Source organism: Crocuta crocuta, unplaced genomic scaffold, assembly GCF_008692635.1.
Source record: "Crocuta crocuta isolate KB4526 unplaced genomic scaffold, BGI_CrCroc_1.0 scaffold761, whole genome shotgun sequence".
In the NCBI taxonomy this organism is placed as follows: Eukaryota; Metazoa; Chordata; class Mammalia; order Carnivora; family Hyaenidae; genus Crocuta; species Crocuta crocuta.
In genome coordinates, this window is record NW_027528354.1 from 1,023,086 (window position 1) to 1,044,532 (window position 21,447).

At 34.5% G+C, this 21,447-nt stretch overlaps 1 protein-coding gene across 4 annotated transcripts in view; it reads right to left on the reverse strand.

The window, feature by feature from the left end:
* The window catches only part of IFT80 (intraflagellar transport 80), a 117,961-nt gene extending 96,984 nt beyond the window's left edge, over positions 1 to 20,977 (reverse strand). For 2 of the 4 annotated variants that reach the window (XR_013332542.1, XM_077753760.1), the window contains exons 1-3: positions 11,831 to 11,912; positions 10,039 to 10,107; positions 470 to 579 (exon numbers count right to left, since the gene is read on the reverse strand). Coding sequence is in view for 3 of the 4 variants with exons in the window: in XM_077753760.1 (XP_077609886.1) it covers positions 470 to 579; positions 10,039 to 10,066 (138 nt within the window). In the remaining variant the exon portion in view is untranslated. Of the gene's footprint in view, positions 1 to 469; positions 580 to 10,038; positions 10,108 to 10,812; positions 10,875 to 11,830; positions 11,942 to 20,760 lie in introns of those variants that run through there. The other 2 variants (XM_077753761.1, XM_077753759.1) reach the window with 2 other exon arrangements.
* Between the last annotated feature and the right edge of the window lie 470 nt (positions 20,978 to 21,447).

Here is a 21,447-nt window from a genome sequence, read left to right on the forward strand (position 1 = left end):
GCCCAGCCACTCTAAAAATACTAAAAGAATGTGAGGGTCTTAGAGAAAGCTTAAGTGTATTGAACAGATGATGCTGAATAAGAGGAGGAGGATGCTAGTTATAATGATTAAAAAACAGTCTCAACTTTTAAAGTTTTATGATTTCATCTTGTTTTGTCCCAAATCTATACATGTGAGGCTGACTCTGCTAAATTTAAAGATGCCTGTCATGCCAAATCATGTGACAATTTAGCAACTCAAAACACATTTATGATTTGCTGGTATAATATAAATTGGATACGGAGGAAGTGAACCTTGTTAGAAATATAACCAGATATCCCCTATTCTGTAATAAAGGCTAATTAAAACACACACTTAAAAGTCTCAGACATAAAAAGACCACCCAGAAGAAAGGGACTCTTAAGAAAGTGACCTCTTACTTAGCAGTCCAGCAGGTCCTGATAACAATTTGCAAATGCCTAAGAAGTACCTGTAAAACTTTAGCATTTGGTTGAAGAGGTTTAATGATCAGCTGCTTGCCTGCTGTGTAAAGAACCTTTTCTGAATCAGGGCCCCATGCTACAGAATATACTGGTGTTCCTGTGAAAAGGAAAAGAAAAAAAACTGATAAATTTTCATTATTATGCCTTATAATAATGGAGATAGTTAAGAGGATCAAAAAAGCAATATAGGGTGTCATTTAGTTTCCTACTTTTTCAATGGCCCTTTCAAAATGGAATATGGTCTGATACTGACAAACAGACTGAATTATTATTAACCATTGAAAATCTACTATAAGCAACTGAAAATCTATATTTTTAACTAATTTTAATCTTGCTGAGAAAGTATGGTAGGAGTTTTTAGGAATTCAATATAGTGCACAATTGAAATACATAAAATAAAATATACTTCATTGTATTAAGACATAAAGAAGTATCAGAAAAGTCATGATTTATCATTGCCCACCAACAGCCATCAGTGCTTTAACTGACTCAATGCCCAAGTTGATTTAAATGTTCCGTATAAAAATATACATGATATTCACCTTATTATTGGTTAATTCCCATTCTTGAGGCTACTACAGGAAATAGAACTTCCCCTCATCTGCTGCTTAAGCACTTCTCTAATGGACAGAAATTACCCTACCTCAAAATGATCTATCCCTCTACCTATGACTTTATAGATGGTAAACTAAATATCAGATTAGGGAAAGTTTTGCTATCTATCAAGTATGGCTTTGGCCTGAAAGCTAAGCTAAGAAGGGTTCAAATATCCTATAACTAGCATGAAGTTGACTTACACTTCCAGGGGAAAAATACATGTTTGACTTAACATACCACACTATAAACTACATTAAATTTCATACTGTTATCAATTTCTTAGAATAGGAATTTAGAGAAGGTATTTTTTAACTCTATGACTTTCTAGATTACTTAATATCTTCTGGAAAGCTGTTCTTTATTTGAGCTTACTTTTATTTATTTTTATTCTTTTTTTTAATTTTACAGAGAAAAGGAGAAGGTGCAAGCAACGGAGAGTGGCAGAGGGAGGCATAGAGAGAATCTCAAGCAGGCTCCACACTCAGCATGGAGCCCTATACAGGGCTTGATCCCACGACCCTGGGATCATGACCTGAGCCAGAATCAAGAGTTGGATGCTCAAATGACCAAGTGATCCAGGTGCCCCTGGGCCTACTTTAAAAAAAAAAAAATGAATGTCATAGCTATCGAAAGCATTAAATAATCTGTACTCCATTGTCTGACCCAGTTACCTGTCCATTAAGAAAGTGTATCAGGTTATACCATTAATCTATGTAATATTAATCCATTTATATTTCTAAAGCCAAGCTTTTAAAAATTGTCTATAACTCCTAAGTCAGATTATTGTAGCAGTTGACTTTTCTGTGAATGAATAAATGAATCTTTAAGTAATTTACATTCTCAGTAAAATGAAATTTGAATCTGAGATTTATGGGCAATCAGTAAGATTTAAATGTTTATTTAAATGCAAACCCAACTGATGCTAATCAACAGAGAGTAATCAGTAATCAACAGGGAATAAATTTCAGTAAGATAAATACTTGTGTTCAAGTGGCACCCTACTTCTCTCCTGCCATTTTCTTCCCAATCAGAATATGATCCAATTGTAAGTCTCAGTGGTTTAAGGGATTTAGAAAATCTAGTTTAGACCTATCCAAAAAACAAACAAACAAACAAACAAACCCTGAAGTATGCCTTCAATGGTTTAGGTTAGATTTATATTGGGTCTTAATATTCTGTTCAATCTATGACACCTATGATTGTCCTCCAACAAAGGAACCTGCAGATGGCCAATCTCAGAAGGCACTTCTGTACTTGTAAGTACATTCTCTTGTAATACTCTCTGGAAGTAGCCAGTAGCTGACCTGGGCTTTACAGGTAAATTTCCAAATGAACAGAATTCCTCTCTAATAAATTTCTCAGAAAATGTAAATCAAAATTTCAGATATTTCAAATGTGGTTCTTGATGATTACTGGAAGGGAACAGAAGCAGAAAGCTTATTTGACAGAATGACAGAAATATAGGTACCTTCTTTATTTCCATTATTATAGTTGTAATTATTGTTCAAAAAAAGTAAGTTAATATGTTTTAATTAAGGATCATCATGAATATACTCAGTAAAACTATACTTTCCTGGGGTGTATACTAAACTACGACAAACATCTACCCTCAAGGAAATAATTCAGTAAATACAACTCCCAACTGAGTTATACAGGATGTGACTCTAGCCCTTTAGTTGTGGTAAAAGGCAAAGTTGGGTATAGGATGAGGAGCTAGGGACACTTTTGTCCTCTTTAACATTGAATCTGTGGCCTCATTAAGTCAGTTGTGTCACCATTTCCTTGCTTTTAAATCTTCAGAATACTTATCTTCCCTGTTGGAACTTAGAGATTATTCACTTCTTGTTTAAAAACTTTTTAAACAATAATAATTTTTAAAAACTGGCTATAATAACTTATTGTATAAAATAGGCTTATAGAGGAAAAGTTAAGCAATTTCTTTGTAATAACATGTGGCTTTTAGTCATATTTGTTCAATCAGAAAACAAATATAGGGTTATGACAGGTAAGATTAATAGCTAAGTCTCATTAGTTCAGTCTTCTTAACCACCAGTATTCAAAATGGATATAACATCAAGAACTAAGAGAAGTCTTCATTATATTCAGCTCCTATATTTATAATAAAATGTTAAGTGTAAAATTACTGTATGCATGAATGTTTCCTTTTCCAAAAGGAGATATATGATACAATTTTTAATTTGGGTAGTTATGACAAACATCTTTACTGAAAGTGGATAAATTAGCTTCATAAAGAAAATAATGGTTTCTATTATGATGAAATCTTTCCCACTTGCACTTGAAACAAATCTGTAATACATAAAATGTTTTTTAAGAATATCCTTATTAAAGCATTGAATTACTTCCAAAGCTACACTTCACTTTGCAAAGTCAGTATGAAAATAACAAATATAGCCTTCAGGTTAAATAAGTTCTCTATAAAAAGCTTAGCAAACTATGTAATAAGATGTTATTAATTCCAACATTAACAAAAAAATGGACAAAAAGCCAAAAGCAGTTTCAGAAAAATTAAATAATTTCTTGTTTTTTATATTGGGAATTTTCATTTATGCTCCATTTCAGTTAAGACACTCAAAAAGATCTTGTTTTTCTGACTTTGTACACTAAGATCACATGACCTTTTTGACATTTTTTAAGAAACCACATGCACCTGGGGTTGTGTTAAATGTCAGACCCTTATCTCTCTGTAAAACAAATTATCTAAATTCTTTCAACCTGTTGAAGGCATTTTAAACCACAGAAGAGGAGACAAAAGTGTATTTCGATTGTTTTAAGGAAGTGCATGGTCAAATATACCATGTTTTTCACACTCACACTAAAAAGTAGCCCCTAAATATGATGTTTTTGCATGTTTTTAAGAATGCTTTGAAACAAACTCATCACTATTACACTGAAGTATTAGCTACCTTTGCCTTGAATGTAATATAGGTCTACACTGAATACAAGTAAAGTACTCAGAGCAGAGCCTGATACCATATAAGCACTGTTAGCTACTACTACTGGAAGTTACCTTGTAATGCAATAAGCAACCAGTTGTTTACTGTGGTGTTCATGATAGTAGGAACTCAATGTTTTTGGGTTGCCAAATCATTAAGAATTAGAACACCAAGAATTATTTCTCTTTCATTCTACTTGTAGGGGCATATACTAACAATAAGTAATCAAATGAGATTTATTCTACACAAAAGCAACTTTTGGGTTATATATGTCACTGGGTCGGTACAGAGAAAAAGCTTAAATGAATGCATTTGTATCTTCACTTTCTATTCTCAGCCACCTGTCCCTTGGGGATTGCAACTTCCCCTACAGCTTCATCGTTCACCTTTCTGTAAATGACTCTCACATTAATATTTCAGCCTTTACCTCTGAGCTCAACACAATATTTCCACTTGCCCTGAAGACTTCAAACTGCACATATTCAAAAGTATCATCCCTCCACACATCCCCCCTAGTTTATTCTTCTGTCTGAATTCTTTACCTCTTACAGGATATCCATTCCTCTCAGCCCCTAAGAACTATTCACTTTTTTCAGCTACTATCATCACTGGTTCTGTTCAAGCCTTATTGCACACTAGCATAGAGCATTCCAATAACCTCCTTACTGGTCACCCCATTTTATTTTATTTTTTGGTTATTATTATTTTTAATTTTTTTGAATGTAGTTGACACAGTGTTACATTAGTTTCAGGTGTACAACACAGTGATTCAATTTCTCTATACATTATGCTATGTTTACCACAAGTGTAGCTGCTATCTGTGATCAAACAACGCTATTACAATATCATTGACTATATTCCCTATGTTGTGCCTTTTATTCCTATGACTTATTCACTCCATAACTAGAAGCCTGTTATCTCCCACTCCCCTTCCCCCATTTTGACCATCCCCTCATCCCTTTCCCCCTAGCAACCAATTTACGATGATACCCTGTAGGGTCCATCCATGATGTCTCCAGTAACATGACTTCACCCTTTATAATGGCTGCATAATATTCCATTGTATGTATAGACCACATTTTCCTTATCCATTCATCTATCAATGGACACTTGGGTTGTTTCTGTATCTTGGCTATTGTACATAATGCTTCAATAAACATAGGGGTGCATAGATCTTTCTGAATTAGTCTTTTTGTTTTCCTTGGGTAAATCTCCAGTAGTAGAACTCTAGATCAAATGGTATTTCTATTTTTTATTATTATTTGAAAAAATTTTATGTTTTATTTATGAGAGAGAGAGACAGAGTGCGAGTGAGGGAGGGGCAGAGAGAGGGAGACACAGAATCCAAAGCAGGCTCCAGGCTCCGAGCTGTCAGCACAGGGCCTGATGTGGGACTTGAATACACAAACTGTGAGATCATGACTTGAGCCGAAGTCAAACGCCCAACCGACAGAGCCACCCAGGAGACCCTATTATTATTTTTTCCTTTAGAGAGAGAGAGCATGAGTGGAGGAGAGTGACAGAGCAGGGAGTTGGTGGGGAGGGATGGAGAGAGAGAGAGAGAGAGAGAGAGAGAGAGAGAGAATCCCCAGCAGACTCCATGCTCAGTGCAGAGTCTGATCCAGGGTTCAAACCCACAACCCTGGGATCATGACCTGAACCAAAATCAAAAGTCAGATACTCAACTGATTGAACCACCCAGGTGTCCCTGTTTCTATTTTTAAGAGGAACCTCCATACTGCTTCCCACAATGGCTGTACTAACTTATATTCCCACCAACAGTGCATGAGGATTCCTTGTTCTCTACATCCTCACCAACACTTGTTGCTTCTTGTCTTTTTTGTTTTAGCCATTCTGACAGATGTAAGGTGATATCCCATTGTGGCTTTGAACTGTATTTCCCTGATGGTCAGTGATAGTGAGCATCTTTTCATGTGTCTGTTGCTGGCCACCTGGCTTAATCTCTATTTCCTCTAATTTATCCTATATATTACTGCTAAGTTTATGTTCCTAACAGTCTTTATCTCTTATTCTTTTGCTTATTTTTTGAAGGTTTTATATGCTGATAGAATAAGATCAAAACTGCTTCATTTAGCATCATGATCTCACAGTACGTGAGTCTGAGCTCCATTTTGGGTTCCATTGGAGCCTGCTTGGGATTCCCTCTCTCCCTCTCTGTGTACCCCTCCCCTGTTTGATCATGCTCTCTCTCTCTCTCTCTCAAAAAAAAAAAAAAGAATTGAAAAAATTTTTTAAATTTACTCCAGGAATATTTGCCAGGAAGCCTTTCTCGTACTTTCTTTCCTCCCCAAAGCATTAATCTCTGCCTTCCTGTCCTCTCACAGCCTCTTATAGTAACAAGCACATCCTGCCTTGTATAATAGTTATTTATATTTCCAGTTTACCTCCTTTACTAAATTCACTATAGACAAGTTCCATTTCTGTATTCTATTCTTCCCATTTGAATATAGTATGGAGGGAATGTCCTCAAAGATTTGCAGTATTACTCTATTCCAATTTTAGCCTATAATTAAAATATACAATGTAACACAAAATATGGCTTAATTATAATTATCACTAGCCCATACATTATTTTCTCTAATAAGGAAAAATGACTCCTCATAGCTACCAGTAAGAACTGTTTCTAAACTAAGTCAAATTAAAAAAAAAAAAAAACAAACACTTTAGAATTAATTCTTTTTCTGTATTAGAGGAAAAGGTGATGCCTATGACTTTTTCTATGGGTATATTTGGCTTTAATCATTAAGAAATGAATTCAGGAAATTTTCTATTCATCAAAAATAAATATACTTAACATAAACATGTAGTAAAAATCACAAGGATACTTTCAACATTGTTTACTGAATTCCAAGTTTTTTGATAACTCAGGCTTATGTTATTTCATTTTTGTACCAAAATTTCTAGTTTTTATCCTAAAAGGAGGCTGGAGTTTCTAATCCCACCTACTTTGGCCTCCTTACTTGAGCCTTTAGCATCCATCTCTCAGTAGTTCAGGTTTATAATCACCCTCAAAACTTGCAATCTCTAATAAATCAAATAAACCTTATATATAACCAGAGATTTTCCTTCAGAGTTAATGTTATTACAACTAATTTTTCCAACGATTTTTCCCAGAGATAAAACAGGAAAAGTCTATCCCTTATTAGGAAAGTGTGGGTGGCACTAATGACCAAAAACTCAAAAATTAGATTCAGTTCTACGGTAAACCTGTAATTCTTAATCTAAAAAAAAGATATGATTATTCAGTTGAAATACCAATAGGTTAACTAAAATAAGAAAATCTATATAATTTTGCTCATTAACCTCATTAATTAATGAAAACCTTGAATGAGGAAAATAAATAAGATTCAAATAAGATAAAAATGATCAGCCCTTTCATAGCCATTTGATGTTAAGAAAATTATAGCTGTTTGGAATGTCAATGGAAAATATCTTTACATGATTATGATGAATACATAATAAATACTATATTATATGATGTAAACAGCTTTTAGCTTTTAAGAGAACCTATTTACCCATCTATTTGGAAGGAAGAAAAAAAAGAGTACCATCCATCCCTCTCTAAAATAAACATCATATACAAAAATTAACTCAAAATGGATTGTAGACCTAAATGTAAACACGAAAACTATAAAACTCTTAGAAGAAAATATAGATGTAAATCTTTATGAGTTCAAGACAGCAGAAGACCAAATTTGTATATGAAATGTCCTGGTTTTTAATATTGAGCCTGTACCATTCTAGTGTGCCAGATTCAGCCCATAGACCACCTGTTTGTGACCTCAGATTTATAAAAAGTCCTTAATTTATAAACATATTATGCTTTCAAATTGCCATTGCGAATTTGGGAACTCTGAATATATTTCTCCATAAAAGTAAAATAAGAGGCAATATGGTTTCCAGACCCACTACACAGGTAAACCATAGTACCGAACTAATAGTACTATGTTACCTATCCTCCATGATTAACATTGTTTATATTAAAAAACGTATTCTAATTTTCAATGTTAGAATTCAGAAAGTCCAAAATGGTAAATTCAAGGGCAATAAAAGGGAAGGAGATGATTGGGAAAAATTTAAGAAAGAAAACAAATAAGCCTTACAGGGCTACTGGTGAAGAAGGATCTTAGGCAAGAATTCCAATCGCTATAGTAGGTAGTGAAAGAAATTTTTGGAATTTCTCTAAAGATCTGTGGCTTCTGTAAACAACAAACTTAATAAAAGAGAAAAGAAAGGAAAAAAGAGGTGTCTCAGCAGCAGCAACAGCTGAAAATAACTAGCCCCAGGGTGCCTGGGTGGCTCAGTCAGTTAAGCATCCGACTTTGTCTCAGGTCATGATCTCACAGCTTTTGAGTTCTCTGAGCCCTGTGTCAGCCCTGTGCTGACAGCTCAGAGCCTGGAGCCTGCTTCAGATTCTGTGTCTCCCTCTCTCTCCCTGCCCCTCCCTCGCTCATCCCCTGTCTGTCTGCCTGTCTCTCTCCAAAGAATATATAAACAGTCAAAAAAATAAAAAAGAAGAAACATAGCCCCAGCTCCAAGAGGCAGTAATCTCTGGAAGAATTCTGTCAGTTGTTCATAAGTCAGACCATATAGTGAGAATGCCAAACAATTGGCTCTAAGAAAAATTATAAAGCCAAAAATAAATCCCCATTCTTACTATCAAAATAAAATTTATTTTCTAAAGGTACATTTTATTGCTAAAGTAAGAATGGATTGACATTTTTTCCTAACTAAAATTCAACCATGAATGCTTCTATGAACTCTAAACTTTCTACTCGTGGATATATATTCTATTTGGAGATTATCTGTAGCAAAGATTTAACCTCAGGAGATAACCACTACCTAGTATTTATGATTACCTAGATAACTACTACCTATTATTTATGGTTGCCCTTTGCTAAAACTTGGTTAATGTGCAGCTAAGGAAATGTAACTATTTTAACACTGTTTTAAGAGTACACTTAACTTAAAAAATGAAATCTGAAAATTTTTGGAAGTCATTAACCAGAGATGCTTCACAATATGACTTTATCATGTAATTCTAAAGAACAGTCTACAACTTGTCTCTAAAGATCAGCTAATACATGTTCAGATTAACATTAAAACTGCTTTACTATTACCAGATAAAATCTAATTAGGAAAATAAACCTGCTACACACAGACACACACATACACACACACACACACACACACACACACACACACACCCCAACAGGAATGACCACTGGATTGACTTTATGGGCACTTCTTTCCAATTAACATAGGATGCTTCTCTAAGTAGTTGTAGTTTATCAAATTTTGGATCATCAAGATAATTGCTCTCATTCATGAACAGACATCAAATGTACAATACAATTTAGAAAGGATGATGATACTATGAGCTTATTAGGACTTTTTAAGTAAGGAGATACTTTAAATGTTTTCTATTACTATTATTTACTTAAATAGGCACCCAATCCTATTCCAGATAATATATGCTCATAAGGCCTCAGCATTATTTTTAAAAGTATCATTAGCCTTTAACTGCATTTATACAGATTCACTAAAAAAGCTGGGGCACCTGGGTGGCTCAGTCAGTTTCACGTCCGACTTTGGCTCAGGTCATCTCACAGTTGGTGAGTTTGAGCTCCGGTTTTGGCTCAGCACTGATAGCTCAGAGCCTGGAGCCTGCTTTTGGATTCTGTGTCTCCCTCCCCTGCTTGCACTTTATTACTTTCTCTCTCACTCTCTCTCTCAATAATAAATAAACATTAAAAATTTTTTTGATAAAAGAAAAAAATAAACATGAGTGTTTCTTCTATTTCTTAGCTCAAATAATACAGTTACCATGGCCTATCAGGAAACATGGAAAATAAGAGAAAAAAATGTAAATAGGAATAAGAGATTTCAGGTTTTGAACCTGACCTAAATCTGTCTTAAGAACTATATAATAGTCTGTTTTTAAAAGAAACTTTTTAAACATCTTAATTGATTATAATATGTACCTTGCTGAGCTAAAGTTGATCTTAGCATCCCAGTCTTTGACCAGATTTTTATTTGTCCATCTTCTCCAACTATAAAGAGAAAATAATAATTGATATTTTTATCTACAGAAAACAAATTTAAACAGTAAATTTGCATATAAAAATCAGTATTTCATATTAATACAAATTTAAAATTCAGATACAATTTACTCATTAAATGACAGTGCTTCAAAACTATAAAATTTAATTGAAATTATTTTGAAACAATTTTATCAGAGTAAGCCCAACGTCCATGCCAAAACCTGTTATTTTTTTCCTTTAATCTTAGAAGACTTATGAGTATATTATTCAAATATGCTTTCATTTTCACTGAAATCTCCACTCTAGATTCTAAGAAAAGTGCCTTCAGTGCAGACAAAGAGTTGCAGGCAAATTTCAGTGAGGTGGAGACAGAATGGAATGAAGTAAATAGCCTTTTCTTTTGAACAGCTTGCCTAAAAGAAAAAAGAGGAAGCTGTTCTAGAGAGAATTATTTGTTAAAAGCAGGATTATTTCATTCTTCTCATTTTCGAGATGGATAATATCTGAACACATTTATATTCTATAAAAGAAACCCCTGGAAAAGGACAAGTTGAAAAAATAGGCAAGAGAAGGAACAACTCATTGAAAAACGTCCTAAAAGAAAGCCCAGGGATAGGTTTTACTATGTATCCGCAAACTCTTTGTTATTCCTCCTTTTATTAGGCAGAGCTTAATTTCTCTCTTCTTCAGTGTGGGCTATACTTAGTGACTTACTTCTAATAGAATGTGGTAGAAATGATAGAGAATGACTTCCAAGGCTAGTTCATAAAATATATTGTGGCTTCCATCTTGCTCTTCCTTGGATCCCTCACTTATGAAGCCTGCTGTCATGTTGTTACAACGCTCAAACAACCCTACGGAAAAGACCGTGTGGTGAGGAACTAAGGCCTGCTGCCAATAGTCAGAGAGGAACTAAGACCTCTTGCCAAGAGCATGTGAGTGAGCCATTTTGGAAGCAACCCCAATCAAGCCTTCACATTATTAAAGCCCTATCCAACATCTTGAGTCTGAGACAGAACTACCCACCCAAATTAAATCTTCCCTGGTCCACAGAAATTGTGAGATAATACATGTTTAATATCTTAAGGCATTGCCTTTTGGGGTAATTTGTTAGGCAACAATAGATAACTAATACCAGAGAGGAAGATGAAAATATTTGGCAGTAAAGCAGGAGAAGGGAGAGAGATGGAATGGAGGTAAAGTTCAGTTCAATAAGAATATTTTGAATTCTAAAATTTTATTCGTTTATTGTTTATTTTTAAACTGTTTAATGTTTATTTATTCTTGAGAGAGAGACAGAGCATGATCAGGGAAGGGGTACAGAGAGAGGGAGACACAGAAACCGAAGCAAGTTCCAGGCTCTGAGCTGTCAGCACAGAGCCCAATGCGGGGCTTAAACCCATAAACCAGGAGATCGTGAACTGAGCTGAAGTCAGACGCTCAACCGACTGAGCCACCCAGGCGCCCCATAAATTTTAAAATTTTAAAGAATTACAACTTTATTTATCCTCTAACTGACCATCTCAAAAGTCTTGTCAGAACATTCTCCATAATTCATATATAATTAATATGACATTCTCAATTATAACATTATCTAGCAGGCTAGTTCAATGCTTTGCCAATTATCTGCTCTTGAACAATGAAAGACACTATTACTAAAGAAAATATTATGATTCTATGAAAATTTTCCTTCAAAAATTCATTTAAAATGTCATTTTTGCAGACAACTTACCTGTAACTAATGCTGTTCCTTCATAATTCCATCTTCCTGCAAGAACTGCTCCACAGTGAGCTTCTACACTTTTTTCCACTCTTCCTAACTTAGAAATCAGATGAAATTTACCTAAAAGAAATTATACTTGAGAAATCTATTTGGATTTTCTCAATCGACAAATATCTGTTGAGTACCTACTACTACATTAGCATAGTGCTAGGAGTAGAGACATAAGGACAAATAATATTCCTATGCAAATAATTGTTTCTACTGTCTTTATTTTAATGTTTACTTATTTATTTATGAGAGAGAGAGAATCCCAAGCAGGCACCACACTGTCAGTGCAGAGCCCTATATGGGAATCGAACTCACAAACTGTGAGATCATGACCTGAGCAGAAGTCAAGAGTACAACTCTTAACCGACTGAGCCACCAAGGCACCTGAATTGTTCCTACTTTCAAGGAACAAACAAATCTATTGGAAAATAAGCATGAAAAAAAATTAGAAAAATCTTGAAACAAGTGGTGTAATAGAAATATGTACATGATGCTATTACGACAGATCAGAGGGACAACAGAACTTGCATTGGGATATGGCCAAAGGGGGCCAAGAGAAATATCAAGAAAGCCTTCTAATTCAGCAGGGTTTTGCAGTCTTGTTTATTGTTGCTGTTGTTGTTGTTTGCAGGCTATCAAAAAGCTGGAAAAGGTATAGAGGACAGGAACAGGACAGTTAAATGATGTTAAATAATAAACTGAGGTGAGGCATAATAAAAAAATTTTAAGAGTCTAGTTGAGCAAAAATCTATTCTAATTGGGCAGCACTAAACCAAAAGTGGTTAAGAGTACTTCACCAACAGAAGCTCAGGGAGAGACTTTTATAGGGAAATGGTAGAAGCAAAGTACGGAAATTATTGATTGGCTATAGCCTAAGGCCTTATTGGCTGTTTATGACTAGTTGTGCTTTGGTTTCAACTTCAAAACTTTAAGATGTTTACAGACTTAGATTTTGGTTTGTTCATGACAGCTAAAGGCATTAGGGGCACCTCTGTTTAATGGTCTTGTTAATTAATTTAATAATTAATCATTCCAAATTTCAAAATACTTGCCCTATATGATTTTACACTGTGCCAGGCACTAGATAGATAAAAAGAAGCAGGCTACTTGGTTGCTGTATTCAAAAAGTTCACACAAATACAGGCAAAAAGTAAAACCTGGCAACTTTAAAGGACCTAAGCAAACTATCTAAGAGACATCAAGGGGACAAATCAACTATGCAAAGAATTACTACTACAGAAAGCTGAGAAAAGATCAGTGTGGTTTTGAATAATCAAGAAATCTAGTAATACATAGCTCAGAATAATATAATTAAGTACAGTGAATTTAGAAACTTCCCCTATATACATATATTTTGCAGTCAAAGAATAATGTGGCTATCTAATCAAATTTTGCTTACAAAAAATTATTTTGTTTGAATTCACTTTTAACATAAGGCTTTTCAAGAATCTGGCTTAATATTAACAATTCATTAAAACTAAGTCAGATGCTTAAGATGGCTTTAAATTATTTCTCTGGAAAAGTCTCATACATATGGCTCTGAAATATTTAACACCTAGCACACTGTAGGTATTTCACTAACCACGTACCCATTCTTACCAACAAAGTCATTCCCTCTTTTTTACACACAGTGCACATTATTTGCAGCTCTGCTGCAGTTTTTATTGGGCTGTGATTCGTATCATGGCAGGAGGCCATATCTTAGTCATATTTTTATTCGCAAATATACTTTTACATAATCAGCATTTGTTAAGCTTAACCAACTCACTAACCATCTCCTAATTTTAAAAAAAAAACTACTCTGACTTTTTTTTTTTTTTTTTTTTTGGTCATTCCATCTGATAGCTTTCTTTTCTCATCATTCACTTTCTAGGCCCTTAACAATAAGCTACCATTTTCCTTCATCTAACTACCCACTAGCAGCATCTGCTTTTCCCTATACATTTTTCAATGTAATAAGAATACTTTGAATTCAACCGTTATTATTCTCTTCATGAAACTATCTCAAATTAATTGGGATATACTTTTTTTAATGCATTGCTTTACAGAGAAAATGCAAGGGGGGAAAGACTCAAAAGAGGAAACTGTAAAGATGGCAGAGTAAGTGGGAAGCTACTTCTGTGGCTGTTGTTTACTTTATCCAGGTCTGTTCTCACTAAATGTTAGCTTACTGTGTAGCACAGAATATCCACATACTAAACCACTGTTGCATATAATGAATGAATCCATCACCAAAGAGATTAATCAAATAACTCTTAAACCAGAAATGAAGGATCCACAAATTTCCTTTCATCTATTCCATATTTGAGAAATTTTATGTATTTAGATCATTGATATTCTAAGTTTATTTATTTTGAGAAGGGGAAAGGAGGGGCAGAGAGAGAGGAAGAGAATCCCAAGCAGACTTGAACCAATATCAAGAGTCAGACGCTTAACCAACTGAACCATCTAGGTGCCTTCATTGATATTTCTTATCCTAAAATACCTAATACTGGCTTTCTGACAAGTGCTAAACTTATTCTTGCTTCCTATGACCTTACAGAAGACATATACTGGGACGACTAGGGTCAGCTCTTTGCATAGATTTGGCACTCAATAAACCTTTGGCCTTTGTATTTACAAATTGCTTGAATAATGTACCCAGAATAAAGCATAAATATAAAATTACACATATCGAATATTTTTTTATTTAAAAAAAATGTTTAAGTAGGTTCCATGCCCAATAGGAGTCTTGAACCCAAGACCCTGAGATCAAGAGTGACAAGCTCTACTCACTGAGCTAGCCAGGTGCCCCCATATATCAAATACTGTATTTTTAAACCCATAATTATCCGTTTAACTGTTTTGGTTCTGCTCTCTAACTTTTCTATAATCTTTTAAAAATGTAAGACCAAACTAAAGATCAATTTATTTCCAGTTATTTGCTAGGGGTGGAGTTGAGAAGAGAATATAATCAATGTGATTTATTCACTGATTTATTGAACAAAAAATAGATTTGGATAACAAACTTGGATATTTAAATCCTGAGGTATAAATTTTGTTCCTTAAATAAAAAATAAACTTTTTACAAAGAAGGAAGTGTTATAAAAGAAAAAAGAACAGAGGAAACATTAAAATTATATAAACACATTTCTAGAAGTTAGAAATGCCTTAGGAAATGTCCATAGAAACATGAAAGGGCTTGGAATAGGGTGTTAGGAAAAAGGACACATGAGCACTTTTGCAGACTGCTTAATAGCAGAAATGATTCGGCAGATGGCTGCAAAAGGCCACAGAGATCTGTATCCAACCACCAACTTATGATAAAAAGAAATGAACACACAAATTCTTTTTCAAGTGAGATTTGTAAATGGACATATTAACTATTAAGAAAATATGGGAATTATTTCAAGATATCTAATACAATGTACTGAAATACCATCTTTCTGAAGACGTCTGAGTGGCTCAGTTGGTTAAACGTCCCACTTCTCAATTTCCACTCAGGTCATGATCTCACGGTTAGTGAGTTCAAGCCCTGCATCAGGCTTGGCGCTGACAGCACAGAACCTGCTTGGTATTCTTTCCCTCTGTCTCTGCCCCTCCCCTGCTCATGCCCTCCCTCTCTCTCCGTCTCTCTCTCTCTCAAAATTAATTAAAAACTTTTAAAGTATTCTAAAAATAAGAAAAAAATCATCTTTCTGTAAATATAATTTAAGGGGTGTTTAACAGCTTTAGAAAAGATTTTATACCAGCATTCCTTTATATGGCAGCTCCCCAAATGCATTTTACATAATTCAATTATTTTTTAAATGTAAATCTTTTAACACATTGTTACAGAAATATATCTTCTAAAAAGTAGTATAGAGCTGTATGAAACATTCAAAAAGAAGTAGTAATGTTGGGAAAGAATTGTTGGTAAGATAAAATACTTGGCAAAATTCTGCCTTCTGTATTTCAGGACCTGCTAGTGAATCTCAGGGACCTCTTTTAGAATGCTACCACTACATGAAGAGAGAAGGGTTGAGGGGGAGGGAACACTGGAAGAGTGAAGAACGAACTCAAAAACACTACCTTCGCTGCCAACACTGGAGGAGAACATTGGTGGCAACTAGAAAAGAGAATCTCCTAAGCAATAAATTAAATATTGAAAAAAAGAATTTTTTTTAAGAATTGGGTTAACATCATACAAAATGAAAAAAATCCTAGAGATCTGCTGTACAGTATTGTGCTTATAGTTAACAATACCACACTGTAGATTTAAAAATTTGTTAACAGGGCATTGGCATCTACTTTCTTCTTTTTTGAACATTTCTTTCCCATTTGTGGATGATCCTTTCTATCTTATCATTCTGTTTATTTTCTTTGATTTATCATACTTTTCCCTCTCTTTCATAAGATCCCAGATATTCCTCCTATTCCTCATCCTAGCTTAGAAGAAAATACTCAACTACTCTACTTTGGTTCTCTCTTCATCCTACATCTAGTTGTGGGATATTATGTTACTTGTTTTTTTATACAGTAAACCTAAAAATAAAGTTAAATGTTACGGTTTCTCACTAGTNTTTATAAATTTAAATAAATAAATTTTGTAAATTTATCTTTTAAGTTACATTTTTACTTTAATTTTTTTTCCCTATCAGAAAGTGTTTTACCTAAAGCCAATCTGAAATAGAGATCCAAGGGGCGCCTGGGTGGCTCAGTCGGTTGAGCGTCCGACTTCGGCTCAGGTCATGATCTCATGGTTCATGGGTTGGAGCCCCACATCGGGCTCTGTGCTGACAGCTAGCTCAGAGCCTGGAGCCTGCTTCAGATTCTGTATCTCCCTCCCCTGATCATGCTGTCTAACTCTCTCTCTCAGAAACAAATTTTTTTAAAAAATTAAAAAAAAAAGAAATAGAGGTCCAAACAACTATTCTTTAGTTGAGTGTGATTAAGTAATCTTAATTCAGAGAAACACTCAGACAACAGAAATTATCAAAACTAAGTATACTCACTGTCCATATTCACCAGATAAAAGTCAATCCTAATATACTATTGAGATAAAAAAAAAAAAGGAAAATACAAAGAAAATATATGGTATGCCACCTCCTGTGTAATATAAAAGGTGAAAGGAGAAAATATACACTATCTGTTTACTTTTGCCAGAAGAAACACAGGAAGGATGAAGGATAAACCAGAACTAAAGAAAGTGTTTACTTACAGGGAGTAAACAGAAACAGGGTATATGGGATTGAGTGGGGCAGAGTAGTGACATTGCTCTGAGTATATATCTTTTCTTTTTTAATGTAATTTATTGTTGGGTATATTTCTTTTTTTTTTTTTAACGTTTTATTTATTTCTGAGAGAGAGAGAAAGAGAGCAGGAGAGGGTCAGAGGAGAGGAAGACACAGAATCTGAAGCAGGCTCCAGGCTCCAAGCTGTCAGCACAGAGCCCGACACGGGGCTGGAACCAATGAACTGTGAGATCATGACCTGAGCTGAAGTCAGACACTTAACCACCTGAGCCACCCAAGTGCCCCTATATTTCTTTAATATAGTTTTGTCTTTGTGGAATGATCCATATTAATGTTTTACATATCCAAAAAATAATCAAATCAATGAAGATGTGGGAGAAAGGAAACTTTAAGTGGAAAACAAATGCAAATAATACATTTAACTGTATTCTAAATAAATAACATACCATAAGTTAAACAAGGGGAAAATGCAAGTAACTTTTGAACACAGGACTTTAAATACTCAATATAAAAATAAAAACAAAAGTAAACAAATATTAAACTCTATTTTTTGCAGTAGTATAGATTAGTCATTCTGAAACAACCTACTGTGTATTGTAGAATTGAGTAAGCAAGTAAATATATTGAGAATAATGCAAACAGGTTCGCTCACTGTTTCCAAGTATAGAAAAAAGAAAGACTAGAATTAACCCTGTGGTGTTGAATTGGTGGCATCAGAATGAACTTATGATTTTTAGTATGGGAAGGAAAGTGAAGGAACAGAGGAAAGGGAAGGAAAGAAAACAGAGAGAGGAAGGAGGGAAAGGAAGGGAAGAAGGGCAGGAGAAAGAAATCAATAGCTGTAAACATGTATGAATTTTTGTTTTATTTTGTTTTGTCTTGTTTTGTTTTAGAAAGAGAGCATGTGTGAGTGGGAGGAGAGGAGCAGAGGGAGGGGAAGAGAGAGAGATAGATGGGGGGGGAGAGAGAGAGAGAGAGAGAGAGAGAATCTTAAGGAGGCTCCAGGCTCAGTGCAGAACCCTACAACAGGAAGGGGAGGGGGGGAGGGGGAGGCGGGAGCTCAATACCACAACCATGGGAAACCTGAGCTGGGAACCCTGGGAAACCTGAGCTGAAGCAAGAGTCAGACACTCAACAGATTGAGCCACCCAGGCACTCCAGATACGTACGTTTTTAAATATACATTTATATTCCTATTTCTTGGCTCTCTGAAAGGCCCCTGAAGCAAACACACCCCATTGAAATGAGCTTTGCTAGCATTCTCACATTGGTTTTTAAATACCAATAAGCACCAAGAAAACAACAGGTGACCTTGGAGAAATGGATAGTTTGGGAGCTGGGACTGGGAAATTACAAGATGAGGCCAAAACATCTTGTGCCACCAAAGAAGTGCTCATAAAATAATGAGGAAACATTTACCCCCCTCCCCCCCCACCCAAAATTCACTGGAGCTGGCTTGATGGGGCTCCACTGGCCAAATATGGGACAATTTTCTCATCAAAATTTAACGAATGATAGTAACAGTGTACTCAAGAAATAAAATTAGAATCTGTAAGTCTGTCATAAGTAAACAAACAAATGGGTGAGAGAGAGGAGGCTCTTCTTGCAGCAGAATACCAACTAATCAATATGGAAGGAATTACAAAGTTTTAAAAGAATCACCATTTCCAACCATCTTAGTAATAAATGATTCAGTTAAACATCAATAGATACAAAAATAGTGAGAGGAAGTTCAAGGAGGAAAGAGAACATTTTTACAGTCTGAAAGTATCCTTTCACAAATTATTTATTAAAATGGAAAAATAGTAACTTTACACTGGCTGAATTTAGTAAATACAACTTTTCAAAGTAATCAAAGTTAACATTACCAATAATAGGTCAAACCAGTATCACAAATCTCTCAGTCTGATACCCTAATTATTGCTGCTAAAAAATATGTAAATTGAATCTAATTATGAGGAAATATCAGACAAACACAAACTGAGGGACAGTCTGTAAAAATAACAAGCCTGTATTCTTCAAAACTGTCAAGATCTTAAAAAAGTCTGAGGAGGCTCTAGATTAAAAGAGGTTAGAGAGATATGACAAAAACAATGTGTTACTCTGTACCAAAAAAGAAAACAAATTCATATAAAAGATATTATTAGGACAATTGTTAACATTTTAATATGAACTATATATTCAATTTAACATCAATGTTAAATTTCCTGATTTTAATCAATGTATTGTGGTTACATAACAGGAAATCCTCATTCTTGGGAAAAACACTGAAGTATTTATGGTTAAAACGACATGTCTACAAAATACCCTTAAATACTTAGGAAAAAAAATGTGTGTGTGTGTTTGTGTGTAGTGACGGAGTGGGGGAGGGGAGACGGGGAGAGGGAAAGAGCCAATGATAAGTATATGGGACAAAATGTTAACAATGAATGAATTTGGATAAAAATATATAGGAGTTATTTGTATAATTCTTACAACTTTTCTGTAAATGTGAGATGATATCAAAATTAAAAGTTTTTTTTTAAGCCAACCCTTCATTTTATCTCCTGAGTTAAGCCAAATTCTACCTGTGGTTCAGAGTCAATCTTCTAAGTGCCAATTACTTTCACACAGTATCTAATTTAATCAGCATTCAGAAAAAATAAGGTTAAAAAAAAACTACCGTAAGTTGTGTCTGTAGAAGAAGTAGAATTTGATGTGATTGTTTGCCATTACATCCCTTCCTGTCCTCGTTATGAAAGCCCTCTTCTCCTTCTCTTTCCCTTTCCATGGTGGCCAGAGGCCTGCTATGTTCAGGCAACTGGTATCCCATTCCTTTGACTAAAGAGATTCTTTCATGGGCAAATGACCCAAGTTTGCAACTTGCTTGCAAGAGATACTAATGAAGTAGCACCCTCTCAGTGGACATTTCTTTTCTAGGATGAACCTTGGGCTGCTGGCTGCTTTCATGCTGACCTTGTAGAGAGAGCACATCCAAGAGATACTAAGAACAGGGGCCTAATGCAGCTGTGCTTGAAGATCTACCCTTGGAGTTAGATGAGCCAAACAACTCCATCTGTGCATAAGTTAGTAATGTAAGTTTCCATTACTTTTGACGAATGTAGTTTTAATCGACATAGTAGGTAAAGTGTAATACAGATAAAAACAGTTCAAGTTGTTTCTATGAAAATAAAAACATTCCCTCAAAAAGTCGAAAAGTCATGCTTTTTACTCACTCAGTAATAAAGCTACAGTCAAATTAAACAATCTCCAACTCTGTTAAGCGGAAATTAACATGTACTAGAAAATAAAGACAATATTAAATAGCTTACTAAATGTGGCATTGTGCCCATGTTTTTTAGTGTGGTTATGTTGTAAAGTTAAACTTGAAGAAATTAGGAACCAAAACTTATAATATATGAACAACTATTTTCTGTGAGATCACAGAAAAAGTAAAGGCAAAAGAAAGCTCACATCAAATCCCAGGATATGCCAATGTAATTCACTTTCTTTCATGACAATAGTTTTATAGCCTATACACAAACCAAATGACTTCACAGAATATGGATTAAATATGTAGATGAAGGTATGCAGATCTACAAATATCAGCTTTGTAAAACATTTAAAAGCATAAGTCATACTAAGATATTATGTCTTTTAAATACAAAGATGAGCATATAACATTTATCAAAAACTTACCATCAGAACTTGTAAGAACAAAGCTTTCTGCTTGAGTTTGCTTCTTTATGCCTAAACTTTTTGGAAACCAGTGAAGATCTATTGGGTAAATATCATCAGGGAGTTTTACTATCTGACTTGTTTCACTGGTTAACAAGTTCCACTTCACTATCTGGTGGTCATCACTACATGAATACAGTTCTTCAGCAGTAGTCCAGCCCACACAGCTGACTAATTCTTGATGTGTCACCATGTTAAGGAGATATAAAACACAGAAAAGCCTTAAATCTTAATAAATAAAATAATTTGCAGATGCAGATTATAAGAAAAAGATAAAATAAGGTCAAATATTTTAAGGTTCTACATATATTTTCATTTTATGACTTTCGTATTTTCTCCATAAAAAGGAAAATAAGTATCTACCACAACAGTTGTAAGAAGAATGGAAAGCAAGAAACCCACATGCCAAAAGAGGAAAAAAAGAAAGATCTGGTGGCCTGAAAATTTTTAAATTGTAGTATGAAATATTCCATAAATATGGCCAGATGATACACAAAGACATCAACAGATGTCAGATAACAGATCAAAAGATATGAAAAGATATACACTAAACTGTTGGGAGATAGGTGAGAAGAAAAAAGGAACTATAATTTTTAAATTTACATATATTTGTATTATTTATTAGAATCAGCATATTTTATGGCAATG